This window comes from Erpetoichthys calabaricus, chromosome 3 (genome assembly GCF_900747795.2).
Source record: "Erpetoichthys calabaricus chromosome 3, fErpCal1.3, whole genome shotgun sequence".
NCBI lineage: Eukaryota > Metazoa > Chordata > Cladistia > Polypteriformes > Polypteridae > Erpetoichthys > Erpetoichthys calabaricus.
In genome coordinates this window covers 42559641-42580334 of record NC_041396.2, presented here as the reverse complement: position 1 = coordinate 42580334, position 20694 = coordinate 42559641, and the positions used below count along the sequence as shown (strand labels likewise).

The following is a 20694-nucleotide window of genomic DNA, read 5'->3' as shown; positions in this document are numbered from 1 at the left end:
CTGTTGAGCAACTGAAGTTGTACATCAAGCAAGAATGGGAAAGAATTCCACCTACACAGCTTCAGCAATTAGTGTCCTCAGTTCCCAAACGCATATTGAGTGTTGTTAAAAGGAAAGGTGATATAACACAGTGGTAAACATGCCCCTGTCCCAGCTTTTTTGGAACGTGTTGCAGGCATCAAATTCAAAATGAGTGAAGATTAGCAAAACAACAATAAAGTTTATCAGTTTGAACATTCGATACCTGTGTATGTGTGAAGGAATTGGCCTATGAGGGACTGATGCCTTTTCCAGAGTTAGGTACTTTAAACTGCCCTCCAAAATGACTACTTATTTGTTTGTTTGATTATTTATAATTGTTAATATATTTGCAGCTCTGCTCAGAATTTTATGTGTTCTGCTTTAATATTTAGTATTAAGCTCATGTACTCTCTTTTACATTATTTTAAAGTTATTTCAGTAATGGACAGATGGAGTTACTAACCTGCATATGTAAATTACCTCTGGATCATTACCACTAAAGAAAGGTGCTATAACAAAATAAAAGCTTTTAGCTTGCTTTCAGCTATGGAAATGTTGCTGTACAAAACGCAGGGGTTTTCTATCCCGCTTACAAAGCCTGGGGAGGATTACAGTTAGTGGTTCAGGTTTCACCTCCTAACAAAATAGAGGAAACGAATGCGGAGAAGGTACAATGGAGGCCTGCCAATTAAAAACATTAAGTATTATTTCATTTAGACAAAGTCCCCTGACTTGTACCGTTGCTGTCACATTAAATACTTTGCCCTACAATGTCATTAGGCTTGTCAATCATCCATCATGTACTCATTGTTAAAAGACACTATACAAAGTAAAGAGTAACTAAGAAATAAAATCGAGCTATTCACCCCCCACTGTATTCCCCCAAAAGTGGTATATGGTTTGATTTACCGTGTAGAGTTCATTGAGCACTTTCATCAAGTCCTCCTGGAGCTGCAGGCCAACCTCCTTGCTCTACAAAGACAAGAGAAGAAAAGTATGTTAACATGGCTAAACTCCTTTTCCAATTACAACCCTCTTTCTTCAAACTGATTCCAAGCCTCCAGTCCCAAACTGTCAAACAATGGTTTAGCTGGTCTACCCCTGCTTTTGCAGGGACCAGAAGTTGTCTGACTGTACCTCTAAGACTCTGAAGCTGGATGAAATTTGGGTCCAGACCATACTTAACCAACAATGAAACAGCTAGTTAAAAAGGAACATTATCAGTAAACAGGCACCATACCATCTTTATACTCAACAGTAATAATGAAAAAGACACAAAAGTACCATCAAATCAAACACACAGGTGACAGCTGAAGTGCAGGCTCCAAGTGACAGGAATAAGACACACATAACAATATGGACTGACAGTAATGTAACAGGGAGGACAGGCGAGATGTGTCAAGAGATAGAACTGACTCACAAAGACCTGCCTGTCTTTTCCATATCTTGCCTGAAGAAGGGGCCCAAGTTGCCTTGAATCTTGCATATTGTAATATTTTTAGTTAGCCAGTAAAAGGTGTCATTTTGCTTGACTTCTCACTACATTCATAATGGCTAACACGTTACAATGCCCTAGTACCACTAGTATTCTGACACGTAACAGCACTTAGTGCGAAGGTGGCTAGCAAATCTGACTAAAATTAACTAACTTGGCATGTGTGAGTAAACCCAGGTATACAACATGGAGATCGTTTTTTTGAAATTCCAGGTCTTGTAATAAAACTACATAAACTTGAAACATAAAAAACAGCAAAAATGTGTACACATTGCGTGCTTTACTTCATTATACGTATAAGGAACTTTGAACTGCTGTGATTTAGGTCCTCTCATTTAATCTACAGAGGACTACAGGTTTTCACTGTGTATGGTAATTCAGAATGGGGTTGTGATGTGAAACTTGGCATGGCAATGTATTGATCTTCTAACACATTGATCCACTGATTCACCATTTACTTTCTAGTATTTTTTGCTGCATTTTAATGTCTAACCTTCTGGTTTGTACAGAGGAGTCTTTGGTCTGTCTGCCAATGGGGTTCATTTTTGTCTATTTGTTGGAGGTGAACGCACCATGTTTTAAAAAATCTGACTTGTTCAACACATGACATTTCCTATTTATGGGTGTGTTTTTTGCAGTAAATAACTGAAGGCTGATGGGAATAAAAAAGCAGTATTACAAAGAAAGGAGGAAAAAGGACTTTAGGGTGCAAGCTGAGTTAAACTTGGAAAAGAATAACTGTGTAAGGTTTCATTCGCATTCAGAAATTGAGTGCCTACAGATCCAAATATTGATACACAGACAGAAACCATTAAAAAATTGTTTCATTATATTCAGGTGTACTTGAACAGTTGGCCCTGCCATACTTTACATATAAATTACAGCATAGGACAGAATACAGTTCTGTGATAAAAAAAAAAAAAAACCTGTAGCCCAACTATAACCAACGTGTATAGACAACCGCAATTACAGTTTAAGTAAAAGCAGGCTACTCCAGCCCGGTGCTGCACTTTTTCTTTTTGTATTCATTTTAAATTGAATGAAATGGAGAACAACAACAGGAAATAAAAGAAGGAAATCTGCCATAATGGTAACTCAATCCTGCCCACACCATGTAACCCTGAGCCATCGTATAGATATTACTGATTAATCAGCCCAGTACCGTACTTGAAGACAGCTTCATTATTGTAGTCTGAGACTGGAAATTTCTAAAAGGCAAGGACATGAGGATGTCCATAGATATGTGCCTTTATACTTTTACGGTGCAGATAACTTTGCCGTACATCATTTACCAATCCACTCCATTTGCATGGATAAATGATAGTTTCAGTATTTTTGTCTATATATTTTAACCATCAGGACACTGAATTTAAATCTAGATAAACTGGTTTTGAGAACTTGCACTGTGAAACTGCCCACTACTACCTGCTCATCTCACCAAACTGACACCATACTGTGGTATCTCTGCAGACAGGACGTCAGTGTATGACCATGCAACTGAATGAGCACTTCAGAGACCAATAACACACGGCTGTTTTGTGTCTGCACCAACTACAATTGTGTTGCCTTATACATTAGGCAATTATGTTTTCCTCCCCTAAAGCATTCATGTTTACTTTTTTATTTTCATTTTGTTATCAAGCTATGCATGAATATTGCCAGCTTAAGTAGAAAATTAATTCACTGAGCAACAAGGCAGAAGGGAGATGTACTAGACTACATGACGCAGGTAATAGCTTCATAATGGAAAAATCAGCACGTCTAAAAATAGTGTAATACAAACTACAGCGTTATTTAGAAAACAGAATCTGAAGTCTGAGCTTAAAATATGATACACATGTCTGAAATTATGGGTTTAATAAAAGAAACATGCAGACCTCTGATTAAGAAGATGTGTATTTACTTCTTAGACTATAAAATGTAAGTTTTCACCTTTAGTCTTTTATTGTGCGCTATAGGCCTGCTTTCTTTGTACAGGTTTATCTGTAAATGCTGACTCAATTCATTGACTTGGTCATGGTGTAGACAAATGTGCTTAGAGGCCCAGTGGATCAATGATTACTGTAGGTGCCTGTCAACTCCAGATTTCCAGATTCAAATCAGAAAACATATTCTGACTGTACAGTATCTGCGTGGTTATTCCTCTATGCACTCTATTTTAATGCCAAACTACTATGAGCTAGATTAATTGACAATACTAAATTCAGGTTGAAGTGCGTGCTAATGAATATTACTTGTGATGGACTGATATCTTATCCATGGTTGGTTCCATCTTTGCAACCAGTAATATCAGGATAGATGATTGACTCCTTGCAAACCTGAACTGGATAAACGTGTTAGAAAAGACAGGTATGCAGCAAGTAAAATTAAAAAAAAAAAAAAAAAAGAGAAGCTTGTGAACATCTTATTTTTCTCAGACCATATTACTTTAAAAAGTGCTATAAAGATTAATTTGCAAGACTTCTGTAAAATACCACATTTTCCTCCTTGGGACAAATTAAATGCTATCCATCTATTATACAGTCTTACGAAAAAGTTTGGGAACCCCTCTCAGACTGCATAATAATTGACTCTACTTTCAACAAGAAAAAGATAACAGTGGTATGTCTTTCATTTCCCAGGAACATCTGAGTACTGGGGTGTTTTCCTAACAAAGATTTTTTGTGAAGCAGTATTTAGTTGTATGAAATTAAATCAAATGTGAAAAATTGGCTGTGCAAAAATGTGGGTCCCTTTGTAATTTTGCTGATTTGAATGCATGTAACTGCTCAATTCTGATTACTTGCAACACCAAATTGGTTGGATTAGCTCGCTAAGCCTTGAACTTCATAGACAGGTGTGTCCGATCATGAGATATAAAGGTATTTAAGGTGGTCAATTGCAAGTTGTGCTTCCCTTTTACTCTCTTCTGAAGAGTGACAGCATGGGATCCTCAAAGCAACTCTCAAAAGATCTGAGAACAAAGATTGTTCAGTATCATGGTTTAGGGGAAGGCTACAAAAAGCTATCTCAGAGGTTTAGACTGTTAGTTTCAACTGTAAGGAATGTAATCAGGAAATGGAAGGCCACAGGCACAGTTGCTGTTAAACCCAGCAGGTCTGGCAGGCCAAGAAAAATACAGGAGCGGCATATGCACAGGATTGTAAGAATGGTTACTGACAACCCACAGATCACCTCCAAAGACCTGCAAGAACATCTTGCTGCAGATGGTGTTATCTGTACATCGTTCTACAATTCAGCACAATTTGCACAAAGAACATCTGTATGGCAGGGTGATGAGAAAGAAGACCTTTCTGCACTCACGCCACAAACAGAGTCGCTTGTTGTATGCAAATGCTCATTTAGACAAGCCAGATTCATTTTGGAACAAAGTGCTTTGGACTGATGAGACAAAAATTGAGTTATTTGGTCATAACAAAAAGCGCTTTGCATGATGGAAGAAGAACACCGCATTCCAAGAAAAACACCTGCTACCTACTGTCAAATTTGGTGGAGGTTCCATCATGCTCTGGGGCTGTGTGGCTAGTTCAGGGACTGGGGCCGTTGTTAAAGTCGAGGGTCAGATGACTTCAACCCAATATCAACAAATTCTTCAGGATAATGTTCAAGCATCAGTCACAAAGTTGAAGTTACACAGGGGTTGGATATTCCAACATGACAATGACCCAAAACACAGTTCGAAATCTACAAAGACATTCATGCAGAAGGAGAAGTACAATGTTCTGGAATGGCCGTCACAGTCTCCTGACTTGAATATCATCGAAAATCTATGGGATGATTTGAAGCAGGCTGTCCATGCTTGGCAGCCATCAACTTTAACTGAACTGGAGAGATTTTGTATGGAAGAATGGTCAAAAATACCTCCATCCAGTATCCAGACACTCATCAAAGGCTATGAGGCGGCATCTAGAGGCTGTTATATTTACAAAAGGAGGATCAACTAAGTATTGATGTCATATCTCTGTTGGGGTGCCCAAATTTATGCACCTGTCTAATTTTGTTATGATGTATATTGCATATTTTCTGTTGATTCAATAAACTTAATGTCACTGCTGAAATACTACTGTTTCCATAAGGCATGTCATATATTAAAAGAAAGTTGCTACTTTACCAATGATAAACAAAAATCTAAAGAATTAAGGGGGAGGGAGTTTCCCAAACTTTTTCACATGACTGTATAGTGCTGTTTACATCTATCCATTTATCCAGCTATTTCAGTCTTTCCATACAAATTAAATAACCCACAATATATGACAATGCATTAAAGTGAATTTATATGTAGGTAAGTGACAACATTAATGCAGGCCAATCGCAATACTAAAGCAATAATAACACAGTAAACTGACTTCAAAAGGGATCAAGGCCAGGTGAACTCATTTATTAATAAGTAAAGATGCTAAGGTGGACGTTCACTAACACATTTTTGAAAAGTCTCAGCTACTAGAAGCAAATACAGTTATTACTGAAATCTTTGAAAGTGAAGCCTCGCAACAATCTTTTTTGCAAAAGTGAAGAAACATTTGCACCTTGAGAATGGTAATGTTATATTACACAACTACTCACACTGCTTTATATGTTATATACTCAACTTAACGCACATTAGAAAAATATATGTCCTTTCACCAACCCAGCCAGTACTTCCTCACTATACATAGTTACTACTTAGGTTGGAGCCCTAAAGTGAGCAAAGTTTAAGAGGCATCTCTTTACATAAAGTACCAATCAATGAAATTTAGCTACTTGTTTTCTGTGGCCATCATAAAAATTAAAACCCAAGGACAACAAACATCCTAATGCACTGCAGTGAAATTACATTAATATATACTTTCATCTGAAAAAGAAGTTAGTATTCTGTTGTAGTCTATGCAGGGTGTCATTAGTTATGTACTATCGGAGTTAACCCAAGCTATTAAAACATGCGCTCTGACTAGGAGTGACAGCAGTGGGCTAAAACAAGAAACAAACATGCAAACATGGTAGGCTCTTCTGTATTATACAATATGTACCACAGGAAACACTACCAAACATGGAAGGCTCCATACTGTAGTTAAACAAGATGCAGTTCTCAGCAGGAAACTCTTCTATAAATACACAGATGAGAGAAAAGGGTCACCTCAACATAAAGAACACACCTGATATTTCTGGGACTGACAAACATCCTACAGCCTGAGGAAAAAAAAAAGAAATCAGATGGTTCCCATCAAGCTAGCAAATGAGGTCCCCTGATTAAGGAGGAAAGGAAGTGGTAGACAGAGAGGCTGATATGAATTACCTTTACTACTGGTCCTGGAATTTGAGAAATGTTAAACTAGGAGGGCACGTTTTAAGACAAGAATGTCAAACTGAGTCTATACCATTATGCAGGACATAAGGAGTGTTTATGCAGGGATACTGTGTTACCAGTGCTTTGCAGGTAAAACACTAAAGCCAATATAGGGAGGACTGAACATAAAAACCTCTTTGTTTTAAGCTTGACTACAAATTGTATGTCTGACTGCCAAATACCCAGTCAGAAAGAGAGGGGGAGATGGGACTTTTTGGGGCATATACTTGTATTTGTTAATATTACTGTGGACAAAGAAAATATATTGCATAATTCTGTTAACTTTTGGAGTAAAAATCTGATGCCTCCCTACCTTGTGCAAAATACTTCCATCACAACCAAACAGCTCCTCAGAAGCAAGGTTATTATAGTTTGCCTTTTTATATTAGTTTTTATTTCTATATTTTTAATGACCTCACTTGGAAATTCAGTTTAGTTTAGTTTTCCTTCATCGTGTATTTTTAGTTTTAATTTAGTTTATATTTCACACAGACATTTCTATTTTATTTTTATATCTATTAGTTTCAGTTTTAGTAATTATTATTGCATGGAGCTACTATGCAGTTTAGTTTAGTGTCACAATCAGACAGAACCGTACACTTAATGGATTTGGATACGAGTTTAACGTCAGTCAAAGCTTACTACACTACATGGTTTACTATTGTATCTGGTTTTGTTTTTGTCTGATAAAACAAGCATAATCAAAACTAGATACTGAATATGAACAATTCTATAGAATTTTATAATTTTTAAAATATTTTCTATATAATTTGTGCTGACCAAATGTGCACTGACAGTTGGCACTTTTTATTGATTGGTCAGTAACAATATGCCGATCTTGTATGATAACCTAGTCAGTCTGTCAATCAGTACCATTTTATTTTCAAAAAGGATTTCTCCTTTGTCGAAGTGGCAGGTGAATTATTGTCAACAAAAAGCAGGCACCTGAGAAATAAACTGAAACGCTAATCACTCGTGATTTTTCTGTCCATACAGGAAAAGTTTTGTTGACAAGCACATTCCAACTTCAGGCGTTTGAATTACATCTTGATATACAACAAGCGCAAAGAAAGGCAGCACAGTAAATCTCGCTTTCTATTTCACACGCTTTACATGCCCATATTTAGCTTGCTCCATCACCGCAAATGCTGTGTGAACACCCGCCTTTCTTCACCAGCCGCCGTTCACTGGATGAATATATGCGGGTGGCTCGGGGCAGATTACTTTCTGTTTTAGAGTTGAAAGTTACAAGGGTTAAAGTCTAATGGCAGGAATATTAATTCAAAAACGAAAACTAAAAATATTTTTAGTAAATTATTATGTTATTTCAGTTAGTCTTTCCAGCTACTTTACGTAATAGTTTTGTTTAGTTTTCGTGTTTCATTTCAATTTTGTTAATTATTTTATTTCAGTTTATGAAAATGTTTTTTTTTTTTAATAATAGTTTCAGTTTTGATTTTAGTTTTCGTTTGCTATAATAACCTTGCTCAGATGTACTCTGCCTGGGCAGCTGATGTGGTCTACTGAGGTTGCTGGATGAATTTAAGAAGATGCTATGACAGCTTTGTCAGAGTTTGGGTGATTGGAGCTCGGAATTATGATACTGGTCTGCAACAAAGTAATTTACTGAGGCTCACAAACATGACAATTATATTTGACTTCAATAAGGAGTCAAAGTGGTGTTCTACCAACAGTCCTTAAAAAAAAAAAAAAAACAGTTGTCAATCTGTGCTGTCACCAGCTGAGATGAATATGACTGCCTTTGTGAGGGCATCAAATTGGATAGAACAAATTAAACAAGGGCAGATGACCCATCAAGAAGAAAGATGTCAAGAAGGGGCCAATGCCTGCAGCTTTTCTACCTCAGGCCATCCCAACCTTAATAAGAGCCAGAAGTGTTTGCATTCAGATAAAGCCACTGATACCACTGACCGAGCCTGAGTGAGTCTTTGTGTTCCTGACTCAAGAAAGGTTTGGAGTGTCTGTGTGGCTAGTTATAAATACATGAATGTTCTAGCCATAGCAGATTAACAATTGTGTGTATACAGACTTACAATTTTATAATAATAAGAGATGCAACAGCTCAGCTTTATTGTGAGTACTGAAGCTACCCAGAGGCATAAAAGAGCTCAGAGAAGGTGTTCCTATAGTTTCTCCTTAATGTCTGCCAACATCAGGTTAGCAGATGAGCCTCATCCAGTAGAATCACAAAATACCAGTGTCTCTCAGAAAAACCAAAGCTCATAACATCAGGACACCATCTGGAAGGAAGACCATTAATCCTAATAGCACACCAAAAGAACACCGCATTTTGGAAGCAATCCTACCCCTCAGCACCCCCACTCCCTACCCAAATAAAAGCACAATCCCTTTAAGCTTTGTATGCTCCTCAGAGTGGTCTGATTCTGATGCACTTTTCTTAACTTGTGAGTTCTTTCTCCCAAACCTCCATATTTAAATGAATTACAGTATATCACAACTAAAGTTATTACTAGGAGCTTACTCCAGTAATCAACCCATATCTTATACCTTAACAGGCATGCATTTTAGTACACTGGTAAGTCAGGCCTTGTAGTCAGATTCAATTTATATTTTATATTCTAAAATTTTTTATGCTTGCCTTATGATCCTATTTGTTTTATAAACGCATTATGGCAGCACTTGCCGCTAAAGATGCTATACACTGATATATACAATAAAAACATAAGCCATTACCCTGGTACCTTATAGACTCCTGCAGCATTCTTCTTAGAAGTCTAATCCTGTTGATTTTTTACTCTAATCTACTGCTAGACACTCGGTTGATTACCACTGTCTGGCCATATTGCCTCTTAAATTTTGATCCCTCTGCCTTTCACTAAAGGGATCCTAATTCTACCACTTCTTTGTATCTGGCATTTCTGCTCTAGTGAGGCTGACTCCTTCACCTTCTTGCAGTTCCCATGTTGTCTCTCAACAAAACTGCAGCATGTCTACTACATTAGCTTAATTTTGCCCTTATATCATGCAATCCTCACTCTTCCTTTGGAGCCTGATGTACTATTTACCCGATTAATTATTTACTGTGCATCATTTAGCTTTAGAGTCTGAGCATGCTGTTATCAGTTGGTATTTTATAGCTTTTCTCTCGTGAGCCAAAACTTTTTGCCTCTCTGTACCCTGTAGTTTTCTGCATTAATTCGTTACTTAATTATTCTACAATTTTCTTCATACAAGTCCGATCCTTGCAACCACATAGATCTAATATCCTTTGGGTGGAGGCAGCATGCTCTCCCTATAAACAGTATGTGGGGTTTCCGCCCATATCTCAAACATGTATGCTGTAGGTAAATGGATGATCCTAAACTAGCCTGTGTTGTATGTGGGTTTGAAAGACTGGCACCCTGACCAGGGTTGGTTTCTATCTTGTATCTGATGATGACGGGATATGCTCTGGCTCACTGCAACCCCAAATTGGATACAGCAGGTCCGAGAATATTATATTAGGGTCAGGCTACTGGGTAATGCATAGATGATACCATGGGAAAACTTATTTTTCTTATGATCATTCAGTTTCATCATCAGGGTCCTCATTCTGTCACTTTTCCACACCTTTAGGCTTTCTCCGATTATAAAACTTAATATCTTAAACTAGCACATTTTGTTTCTTTTACATTCAAAGAAAATTTGCTTGAAAAAAAAATTGACAATTAATCTCCCAGAGCTCCTTTAAAAGGAAAACGTCCGGACTTGCTAACCAAACTGACCCGGTCAAGTCTTCAGTGTCCCACCCTGATAACTGTGGACATCTGAAGGAACCAGATGTTTCCTGCCAAAAGGTCCATCCAACAATAACTGTGTCTGAAGCCTGCAGACTGATCAGAGAGTACCCATTAACAAACAACCCTGTTCAGTGACTTGGATAATGTTTAATTGGTTGGTCCATCTGAGCTGGTCTACTCTACCATTCAGAATGATTAAGTAAAAATTACTTCTAATTAAGGCCAGATCGGGTGACAGTTGTTCACTGCATCTTGTCGTACTTCAGCTGGTTACAGATAAAGTAACAGCTTTAACTTGCAAACAAAAAAAAATTCCAAATAAAAATAAGTGATTTATTGCACCCACTGTTGCTGATATAGCAAAACAGGGGGCTAGAGACTATGTTACACAATGCTATTCCGTTACATTTTTGTTAATCTCAGAAAAATATAAAAAGTGGCGATTACTACATAGCAGTCGGCAAACAAAGCACACCCATCCTGGAGGTACTTGCATGCTGTTTGCCTATTCAATAAAAATGAATGCTAGCTTTACAATACAGCTCTTTTCCACTCTACAGAACAAAAATATCTGAAACCAACAGCAACATCATTGTTTGCATTTTATCTAAAATGGCCAACACATTTATACCTGGTCCTTTGCAGAATTATATGATACGGTGAGAGGTTAAAAAGAAAGGCACCAATGTGGACCAGATCAGGCCCAGGCAACATTTGCTATTAGAGTAAGAGCCAGTCATGTACCACATTCCTCATCAAATTCCATGCTACCATATTATATATACATATATATATATATATTATATACATATATATATATATATTATATATATATATATATAAGAGAAGGTCTGTGATATGGTTTGCATATTTGCAGCTGGAGATCCATAAAGGGAGAAAAAATGAATCACGTATCATAAAGTAGTTTTTATTCCTGAGCTTTCAACCCCTACCAGGGGTCTTCATCAGAGGATAATGCTTAGACTTACAAGAATCAAAGGCAATATATAGCAACACATTAAGGGGGGGGGGAGTGACTAAGTCAGTATGATCAAGGGGGGGGGGGTTTGTATAGTTTATTTATTATGTACATGTTCTTCTTAAGTTAGCATATGCTGGATTTATGTCCAAGTGTCTGTTGATGGCGTTTTCCTTTGATAGCCAAGACTCAGCCAACTCTCTGGCACTTAGTACTGGCCTTAAATTTTACTTTTACATTGTCCCAGTTGAATGTATGTCCTGTTGATTTAGTATGTGCATAGATCAATGATAGTGCGTCCTTTCTTCTGACGGCGTTGCGATGTTCCTGTACACGTGTTGAGATTCTTTTTGAAGTTTGTCCTATGTATACCGCTGAGCAAGAATTGCATGGGATACTATAAACTGCGTTTCGTGTTTCTGCTGTTAATTTCTTGTTTTTGGCATTAAAGAGGACTGTGTGCAGATTGTTCGTGGGTTTGTGTGCTATTCTGATGCCCCATGTACATAATAAATAAACTATACAAACCCCACCCCCACCCCTCTTGATCATACTGACTTAGTCACCTCCCCCACCCTTAATGTGTTGCTATATATTGCCTTTGATTCTTGTAAGTCTAAGCATTATCCTCTGATGAAGACACCTGGTAGGGGTTGAAAGCTCAGGAATAAAAACTACTTTATGATACGTGATTCATTTTTTCTCCCTTTGTGGATCTCCAGCTGCAAATATATATATATTATATTATATATACACATATATATTATATATATATATATATATATATATATATATATATTATATATATATATATATATAATATATATAAAATCACATCTGGATCAGTTTATTACAAAATGCCCTTCACTTCAGGCCATGAACTCAGAGAGGTGGAGCCTGCAACTGTAAAATGTTAAACTGGATCAAAGCCCAATTGCGTTCCAATCCCTAGTTTATGGGTTGGGGGTGTGTATGGCGGGATGGAGTACAGCAAAGCCCACTTACAGCAGTGGGATGAGAGATTAAAGGTTGAAAACAGTAAGAAATAATGACAGAGGTAGGTGTAGTTCAATTAAGCAGGCCATTCAATCTAGCAAGTGTATAGTGTTTGGTTATTACTGTACATGTCAAGGCCGAACAAAGAACCTGGCCAGAAAGGAACCTTGCACAAGGTATAGTGTAGAGATTCACAGGAGAAAGGTGGAAGCCAAACCAACAGAAGATGTCAATAGTATACACCACCCACTTTCCAAACCCACTTATTATAGCTTGGTAATGGGGAGGAAAATCTTAGATTACAGAAATGATTCCAACCTAAAATCAGAAGGTAGAGAATTAAGGGCCCAGATCACTTACCTTTTTAAAAAGTCGTCCAGAATCTTCGCTGACCTGAACAAAGCGTGGGATGATATTGTTGAGGTAGAGGTCACTAAGTGTAGCATGGTCCCGGCTTTCTCTCTTTACTTGGCTCAGCAGGAGATTCCAGCAGTTCACCGGTGACAGGACATTCTGGTCCTTCCTAAGGCCAAAAACAAAGGGTGGGATTAACTTTCCAAGTACTTACAAGGAAAGACGTCTAATGGTGACAGTAGCTTTTGTTTCGTAATGGTGACTGCTTTAATGATAATGCCCATTACAACATACTATGTAATTAACTTTCTGGCTAAAGAGCAAAACCTGGAAACAACAAGATGGTGGGCTTTTTAATTTAATGAGCTCTTCTGATCTTCAGATTCTTCTTCTGGTTTATTTAGATACTTTTAAAAATCAAAATATTCAGTAAAACCAACTGTTCATTTCTACATTTTGCCACAGTAATACAAAAGGAATGCCATAACTGACTGTCTTCCTACACTGATGGTTTAAGAATGGCATCTCTGCCAGGTATCCCACTGAGTACAACACCTATAGATATGCCAATACAGTCTAACTTCTTGAATGTGGTAGTGGTCCTCGGGACCTTCCTGCACCAATTAGACATGTCACCTATGACCCTCTTTGATATGATTAATATGAGTCACAGTGTCATAAAAGTATCATTACGTTTTTGGTTGACAGTATCATGCAATGTTCCTACAGAATGAACTGTTAACTATAGCTGCAGATACAAAATATACTTGTTATAGTTAGCACCAATTACACTGCATGACATGATGCTTTGATGGATATATTAAGCAGACAAAGAGAAGCTCTGGGCTATTCATTTCAGCAAATCAAAATTTAGTTTAAAAAGTACAGTGTGGACGTTGGTCAAAAAGGTTGGTGAAATGACTTGATAGGATTACATTTTCCATAGTTGCTGTGCTTATAATCCAAAAGAATGAGGTTCTCCCTTTTTACAATTGACATGATGCAAATTTCTGTTTGCCTACATGATGGAATCCTTAATGGATGGAAGCTCAATTACCAAGCAGGGCTGGGTGGTATCAGGGCAGAACTTTAACATTATCTGAAGAAACACTATAATCACTGTTCTAGTCATGAAGCCTGTATGAAATGCATATGCTGGAGTAATAATATGATATGTCAACTGTTCTTCATGGGCAGGCTCACTAATATTACGACTACTACTAATCTAAGTAATGTTATTCTAAATTCGGGGTGCACCAAATTTTTTGCCACAGAATATACTCAGCTAAAAACAACATATTCAGTTTTGATCAAATAACTAAACTGATACTTTATTTTTTGGGGGCGGAATGGGCAATATGGTTTCCATTGCTCTCCTGATATGGTTATGCATGATGCCTTCAAACAGAGCCAATAGCAAATGAGTACACTGCATTTCACTGTAGGTTTGGACACCATCTTTAGAGGGTTCTACTGTTTTGATTTGTTTGTTTGTTTTTTTAAACAGTGAGGAGCAAGCACTATTTTTTTTTTTTTTTTACCAAAGCAAATTCCAATAGACAAAAGTGAGATAAGGAAGGAAAAATTCTGGATCAAAATGAACTGGGATGCAAACCAATGCTATTTAAACAAGTTCAGTTTAACAAACAATGCAGATCCTTACAACTTGCAACCAAAGGAATTGACAAATCACCCCAACAAGCAAAATCCGCTCTCATCTTTTGCTACTATGATTATTTATTCATTTTTAAAAACATGTCTTTGAAACGAATCAATAATAATTCAGTTTCATTGAAGAGCATAAATCAAAAGTGAAAACATTTTAATTTGCACCATATCCAAAGGCACAGCAAATAAATGTGAAAAAAATAATTGAAAAAAGGTATTCAATATATGGCCCAGTGTTTTCTGAAATTTGTCTTCGGCCAGGATTATCATTCTGGTGGATCAGTAGTATGAATGATGTTCCTCAAAGCCTCCCTCATCAAGCAGCATTATGCTCCACTAATAGGCCCTAAAGTCTGTATTTTCTTCTACAGAGCAAGTAATTCAATTAATTACAATATTAAAAGAATAACTCTATCTATGCACATAAGGTAGACATCACTCAGAGAGCAAAGCAACACCTTACATAATACAACACAAAGGAATCTTCTGTGTGAATTCAAATAACGTTACAAAGGACACTGAAATTCATAAATAGCTTCACATCTGACAAGGTGAAATTGGAAATGGACTCTCATCCTTAGAAAAAGCATTAGCAGAAGTAGCCACTCTTGTGGTTTTAAGAAGTCTCCTTTGTGAAAGACTATTTCAAATTCAAATTGTGTTCAGGCAGATACTGCGGACTCACTAGACATTGAGGGCAATGGGCATATAATCAGTGACAGCCTTTACGAGTGGGGGGCCCCCACTGTCCCTTCTGAGGCTTGCTTTGTCAGCAGGTGGCCAAACTAACAGAAGCAAACTTGTCACCCAGGCTGTCTTCAGGTTGCGCAGTGGTAGTGCTGCTGCTTTGCAGTAAGGAGACTGGAAGATTGTGGGTTCGCTTCCCAGTTCCTCCCTGTGTGGATAGCACTTTGAGTACTGAGAAAAGCGCTATATAAATGTAATGAATTATTATTATTATTATTAGTACACCAAATCCACTGCAGATAACTGTCTCCCTCAATCCCAACCCCCATATCCCCTCCTTCTGTCACAATCAAGTTGCATAAAGGCGGGTTGGCTTTGTTATGCTTTCAGTCCTCTCTCTCACCACAGGTTATCATGAGGCTATCCCCCGCGCCCCCCTTGGTTCTAAGGGCATGCCTGGCTAAGATCTGAAATGCCTGACAGTGCGCTCACCAGGGGAAGTAAAAAATTAAATGAAGCAAGGCTGCAAACACACAGAATCCTTGTAGTGCAGCATGTTCCACTCCAGATTTGAGGCCAAGGCCAGGACATTGATAACAGATGGGGAATGCACAGCACAGTAGTGGCAGGTACATCCAGCAGAAGCAAAAGGAGCACAGTATCTACTACCATTAATGCATATACAGTACCTTGACATCTTGGTAGCAGCTGGACCTCAACACATCGCACACTGTCCAGATTCTGTAATGGTAGTGGTAATAAAGGTGTTCAGCACCAATGTGTTTGTATTATAACACCCCCCTTTCTATAAGCCACGCAGTTATCCAAGCTGTATTCTTAAGGCCATGTCACATTAGACAACTTTTCCATTGATTTTCAGTTTTAGCCTTTATTTACATAATCTTAGCGAGTCAGAGGCAGTAGGCAGTTTGGTACTGTGAAGGGCAAAGGCGTAATGTGATATGCCTAGCTACTCACTCAGACTATTCCATGAATTGCTCCAATGGATTTAATTTTGTCTTTAGTCATAGGGTCAAGCTGTGTGAGCATGAGATCTGACAGCCAGTGAATTCTCATCTGGAAGTACAAGTAAAAGATCCCTGTTTTTATTCCTATTGATATAAGAGTCGTTTAAACATATTTCATTAACAACATCTGAGGTGTTTTATGCTCAGTCATATCAGAGCATTTGAAATTTATAAGAGCAGTCTTACTTTTGCAGCAAACAGACATTTCAGGCTACATCCTTAGTCACATCACTGCTGCTGTTTGCAGCCAGCATCCTTAAACAACATAGTTATTCAAGACTTGTGAGTGGCATCAGGGCTGTTAGAGATTTTTGATCGTATCACTTGTGACATTTCAGGAATGCAGATCTTTAATGTCATTAAAGCTGCCAGAGTTCCTAGACATTATGCTCTTTGACACCACAGATGCAGTAACTCCATGTGGAATTTTTAGTGACATCAGGTCTGTAGTACTCCAGACTGCACTCACACAGATTATAAGTAATGAGATTTCAGGCTGTAATTTTAGTGACATCAGAACTGTCTGGTGTAAAGGCTATATCTTTTTTTTTTTTTTTTTTTTATAAACTAAAGTTCCCAGAAAATATTTTTATGAACACTTTGTATGAAGAAACAAGGAGTGATTAAAAGAGTCTGAATCCAAAGAGGCTATTGTATATTGTTGAGTATAAATCCAATCCAAGTTAAAATGGATATCAGAACACCACAAAAATCAAGCATTGTTCAGTTTCTAATGCTAGCGAACAAGTGATGGACAACAGAAGTCGGTCAGGCAATCCTGAATTCAGTCTGGGAGAAATCTATATTACTAACTGAGAATGGTAAACCGGATATGGACGCAGGTACATGCCCGTGGACGCAGGAGACATAGTGCGCAGGCGCCACACAAAGCCCCCCCACACAGTGAAACGGGAGAGAAGTAATATGGAGGCAGGTACATACCCATGGACGCAGGAGGCACAGTAAAACAAGAGGAGTCAACGCCCCACCCCAGAGTGAAAAGGGACACACTACGGAGTCCACAAAGGTTCATACATCAAACTCGAGGTAGTACGGACACGCGTCTGAAACCACAGAAGCAAAACTGTGTCGGCTCCAAAACCAAACAGTTCAACAACTAACACAGCTACAACACCGAGCCCGCGTGGACAGATCTAATGAACGTAGACGCCTACAACGCGCGTCTCAAACTGCGTAGGCAAAGCAGGCACGGGTTCATCACGAAACCGCTCGAGTGACCAAGATACAAACACGCGCCTGCCTGGATATAGTTAATGAACGCAGGCGCCTACAACGTGCGTCTGAAATGCCGCAGACCAGGCAGGCACGGCTCCAAAAAGAAAGAGCTCGACTAAACGAGATACAAAGTGAGACGGGAAACACTACTGAGTGCGCAGTGGTCCACAATGCACCGCATAATAGTTCGGAAAGAGCTCCGTATTAACAGTAGGGGGCCCCAGATTGACACGGGCGAACGCTCCGTATTAAACATACGTCACCCTCACATGTCCAAACTATACAGCATAGGTGAATCACATTACAGTGATGCATTATTAACAGTATGGTAGAGATCACAGTATCGCAAATAGATGAAAATTATTACTCGAAAAAGGGAACATATAATCACCACGGACCAGGTGTCATTGAAACAAAAGCAGAATAAAGTGAGGTCAGAAATGAAAGACGGAGTAGAAAACAAAGTAAAACGTCATAAAGAGGTTAAACGAGGGGGCCAAACACATGGTCAGCAGATTACAGATAATGAAGACCGGAATTCAAAAGCTTCAAAAACAAGAGCTCGACTGACCGAGATACAAAGTGAAACGGGAAACACTACGGGGTCCGCAGTAGTCCACAATGCACCGCATAATTGTACGGACAGAGGTCCGTATTAACAGTGGGGGGCCCCAGAGTGACACGGGCGGACGCTCCGTATTAAACGTACATCATCCTCACACGTGGCTGCCCAGCTGGCATGGGTTCAAAACGCCGGGGGTAGGCGAGCGAAGCGAGCAGGGGGCGGAGCGCCCTTGTTTAACATAACTGTGGATTAAACGTAGATATTGTCACGCACAAGCGTTTAGGTGAGCAGCTTAAAAACCCAACGAGCAGTGTAAAATCGCCCATCAGGGGACGATGGCAGTGTACTAACCACTCTCTCTTTGTTCCGACAGGAAAGACGAGAAAACGCAGCTTTGAGTTCACCGGAAAACCCTAGCCAGCAGAACAAGCCACTTCCGGGTTCCTTCCTTCCCTCTGGTCCCCCAATGATGACATCACCACATCCCATCTACCTCAGAGGTTCCTTTCCCAGCATTCCCTTTCCATTTCCGTCCCCACAGCATAAAATGTCCGCTGATCATCATGTACATGGTCTGTTGTTGTATTTCATGACTGACCAGAAACCAAAGCAAAACTGGTTCTTACAGTATACGGGGACGGATTCCCCAACGCTTAAAGATTGTGTTTTGTGCTTTCTTTTACAATATATATTTAGTGTGTTCCGAGGTCCACAAAAACTCAACAAGGGAAGCATGGCGATTCTGTAGTATCAAAGAAAATCCAGGTCAAGCTAGTGCTGACAAGACAGGGTATAGTCCATATTAATTATATGCCTGAAAAAATCCTACATAACCAGTCTCTAACTTCACTTTACAATTGCAGCAGTCAAGTGACGAGGAAACCTGACAATCATCCAGTATTTTTAGCATACCAATAAAATGGTTTTCTTAAAATCCATTGGAGAATGAGAACTTCGTCTGGTATACTCGATCAACTGGTATACTGCCCACTCCCACCACAGCTGATGAGATTTCAGGCTGTATCTTTAGGGAAAGTAGATGGAGCCAATATTCCAAACTAAATAAGGTGAAAAGTGATCTCATAGATGTGATGGATCCAAGCTAAAACATTTTAATACAGCAACAGCAGCAGCTTTTGGTCAATAAGGGAAGTGAAGGCAAACTCCTTAGTACAGCTTCAAAAGCACTGCTATGATTCAAGTGATTTTTCTTTTCAGCAAAATCGTTGTTTAAAAAAAAAAAAAAAAAAAAAGGGGTTGTCTTTACAACTAAACTTCTCAGTAAAAATTTATAGCAATGTACGTTGGTCTACAGGGGCTCCTGACACACAAAGAGACATGGGGGTTTAGATGAAGCAGAAGCACGCCACAAAGTGTACACGTGTGGAGACAATTCTTGGAATCTGCAATTGGCCTACAGAGGTCTCTAGCACAGCTGCTGTTAAAGCAGATAGCCAGCTGTCATTTGACAATGAACTTTCACAACAGCAATATACACCTGAAAAGAAGTCAATTCAAGCATTTTGATCTCTTATGCTCTTTTGCTATGGAGTCAGTAACAAACTATGAAGAGGCTGCACTCTGCTTATGAAGAATGGTGTACCAAGTCATTATTATAACTTATTGACCAGATGACATTATTCAAAATAACTTGGAACTATGCTTCACTTTAAATGCTAAGGATTTACTTCACCTTGTTGTTCTTGGATATCAGCTATGCACGAAATTGGAAAAGACATGACAGACAAAAATTAAAAATGCATCCACCACAGCCATAGTAAAATGACCAGGTCAGAGAAACCTGAAAAACTGTGGGATGTTCCTGTCCAACAATTAGATTCTGGTAAAATCCTTCAAAAGGCAAACTATCTAGCAGACAAGCCATCAAATCCATGGTCACACCATATGGAGGTCGGTGGCACAACTGCTCCAGTCTTAACTTTCTTTTTCTTGGTCAGACAGTTTTGCGCAATTGTATAAGCGGATAGTCAGCTGGCTTCCAACACATCAACTATTTATATCTCTAAAAAGCAGAAGTAAAATGCCGTTAAGAGTAGCATATCAGAGACTGTAAAGTTCATTTTTGTCAAAGTCGAACATGAAGCCTAGAGAAAAGGAGCTGGCGTCATCCTGTTTGTCAGTAAGCCAACAATGAGTTCAGACCACTAGTTCTCCGCAGAGGCAAGATGTTTCACCAGGGAGCTGTAAGTGTCTGGCTGGCCATCTCACTTATTATTTAAGCATTCCTGAGTGAAACAAACAGATTTTAAAGGGTGCAAGAAATATAAGCCACTTATGACACACATTAATTCTGAAACAAATGCACTTGTCTCTGAACTGTTTCTTGAAGCCATGTGGAAATAACCCAACATCATGATGGCCAGATGGAGGTTCAGGGTTGGCACTGAATTGGACTTTAAGCGTGTGGGTAGATCACCAAGTCATTAATAGCATCAGTAGCAAGACTGGCCCAACCTTGAGAGAGACACCAGTTCATTCGAACATGTGGCCAAGTATGCAAACCTGTACGTCTTTTGAGCCTTGGGGTAACCAGAGCGCTTGAAGGAAACCCACATAGACG

At 38.8% G+C, this 20694-nt stretch overlaps 1 protein-coding gene across 5 annotated transcripts in view; it reads right to left on the bottom strand.

Moving 5' to 3' along the window:
* The window catches only part of srgap2 (SLIT-ROBO Rho GTPase activating protein 2), a 196114-nt gene that overhangs the window by 62187 nt on the left and 113233 nt on the right, over window positions 1-20694 (bottom strand). For all 5 annotated transcript variants that reach the window (XM_028796687.2, XM_028796690.2, XM_028796685.2 and 2 more), the window contains exons 4-5: window positions 12936-13098; window positions 931-993 (exon numbers count right to left, since the gene is read on the bottom strand). In XM_028796687.2, coding sequence (XP_028652520.2) covers window positions 931-993; window positions 12936-13098 — 226 coding nt within the window. The remainder of the gene's footprint in view (window positions 1-930; window positions 994-12935; window positions 13099-20694) is intronic.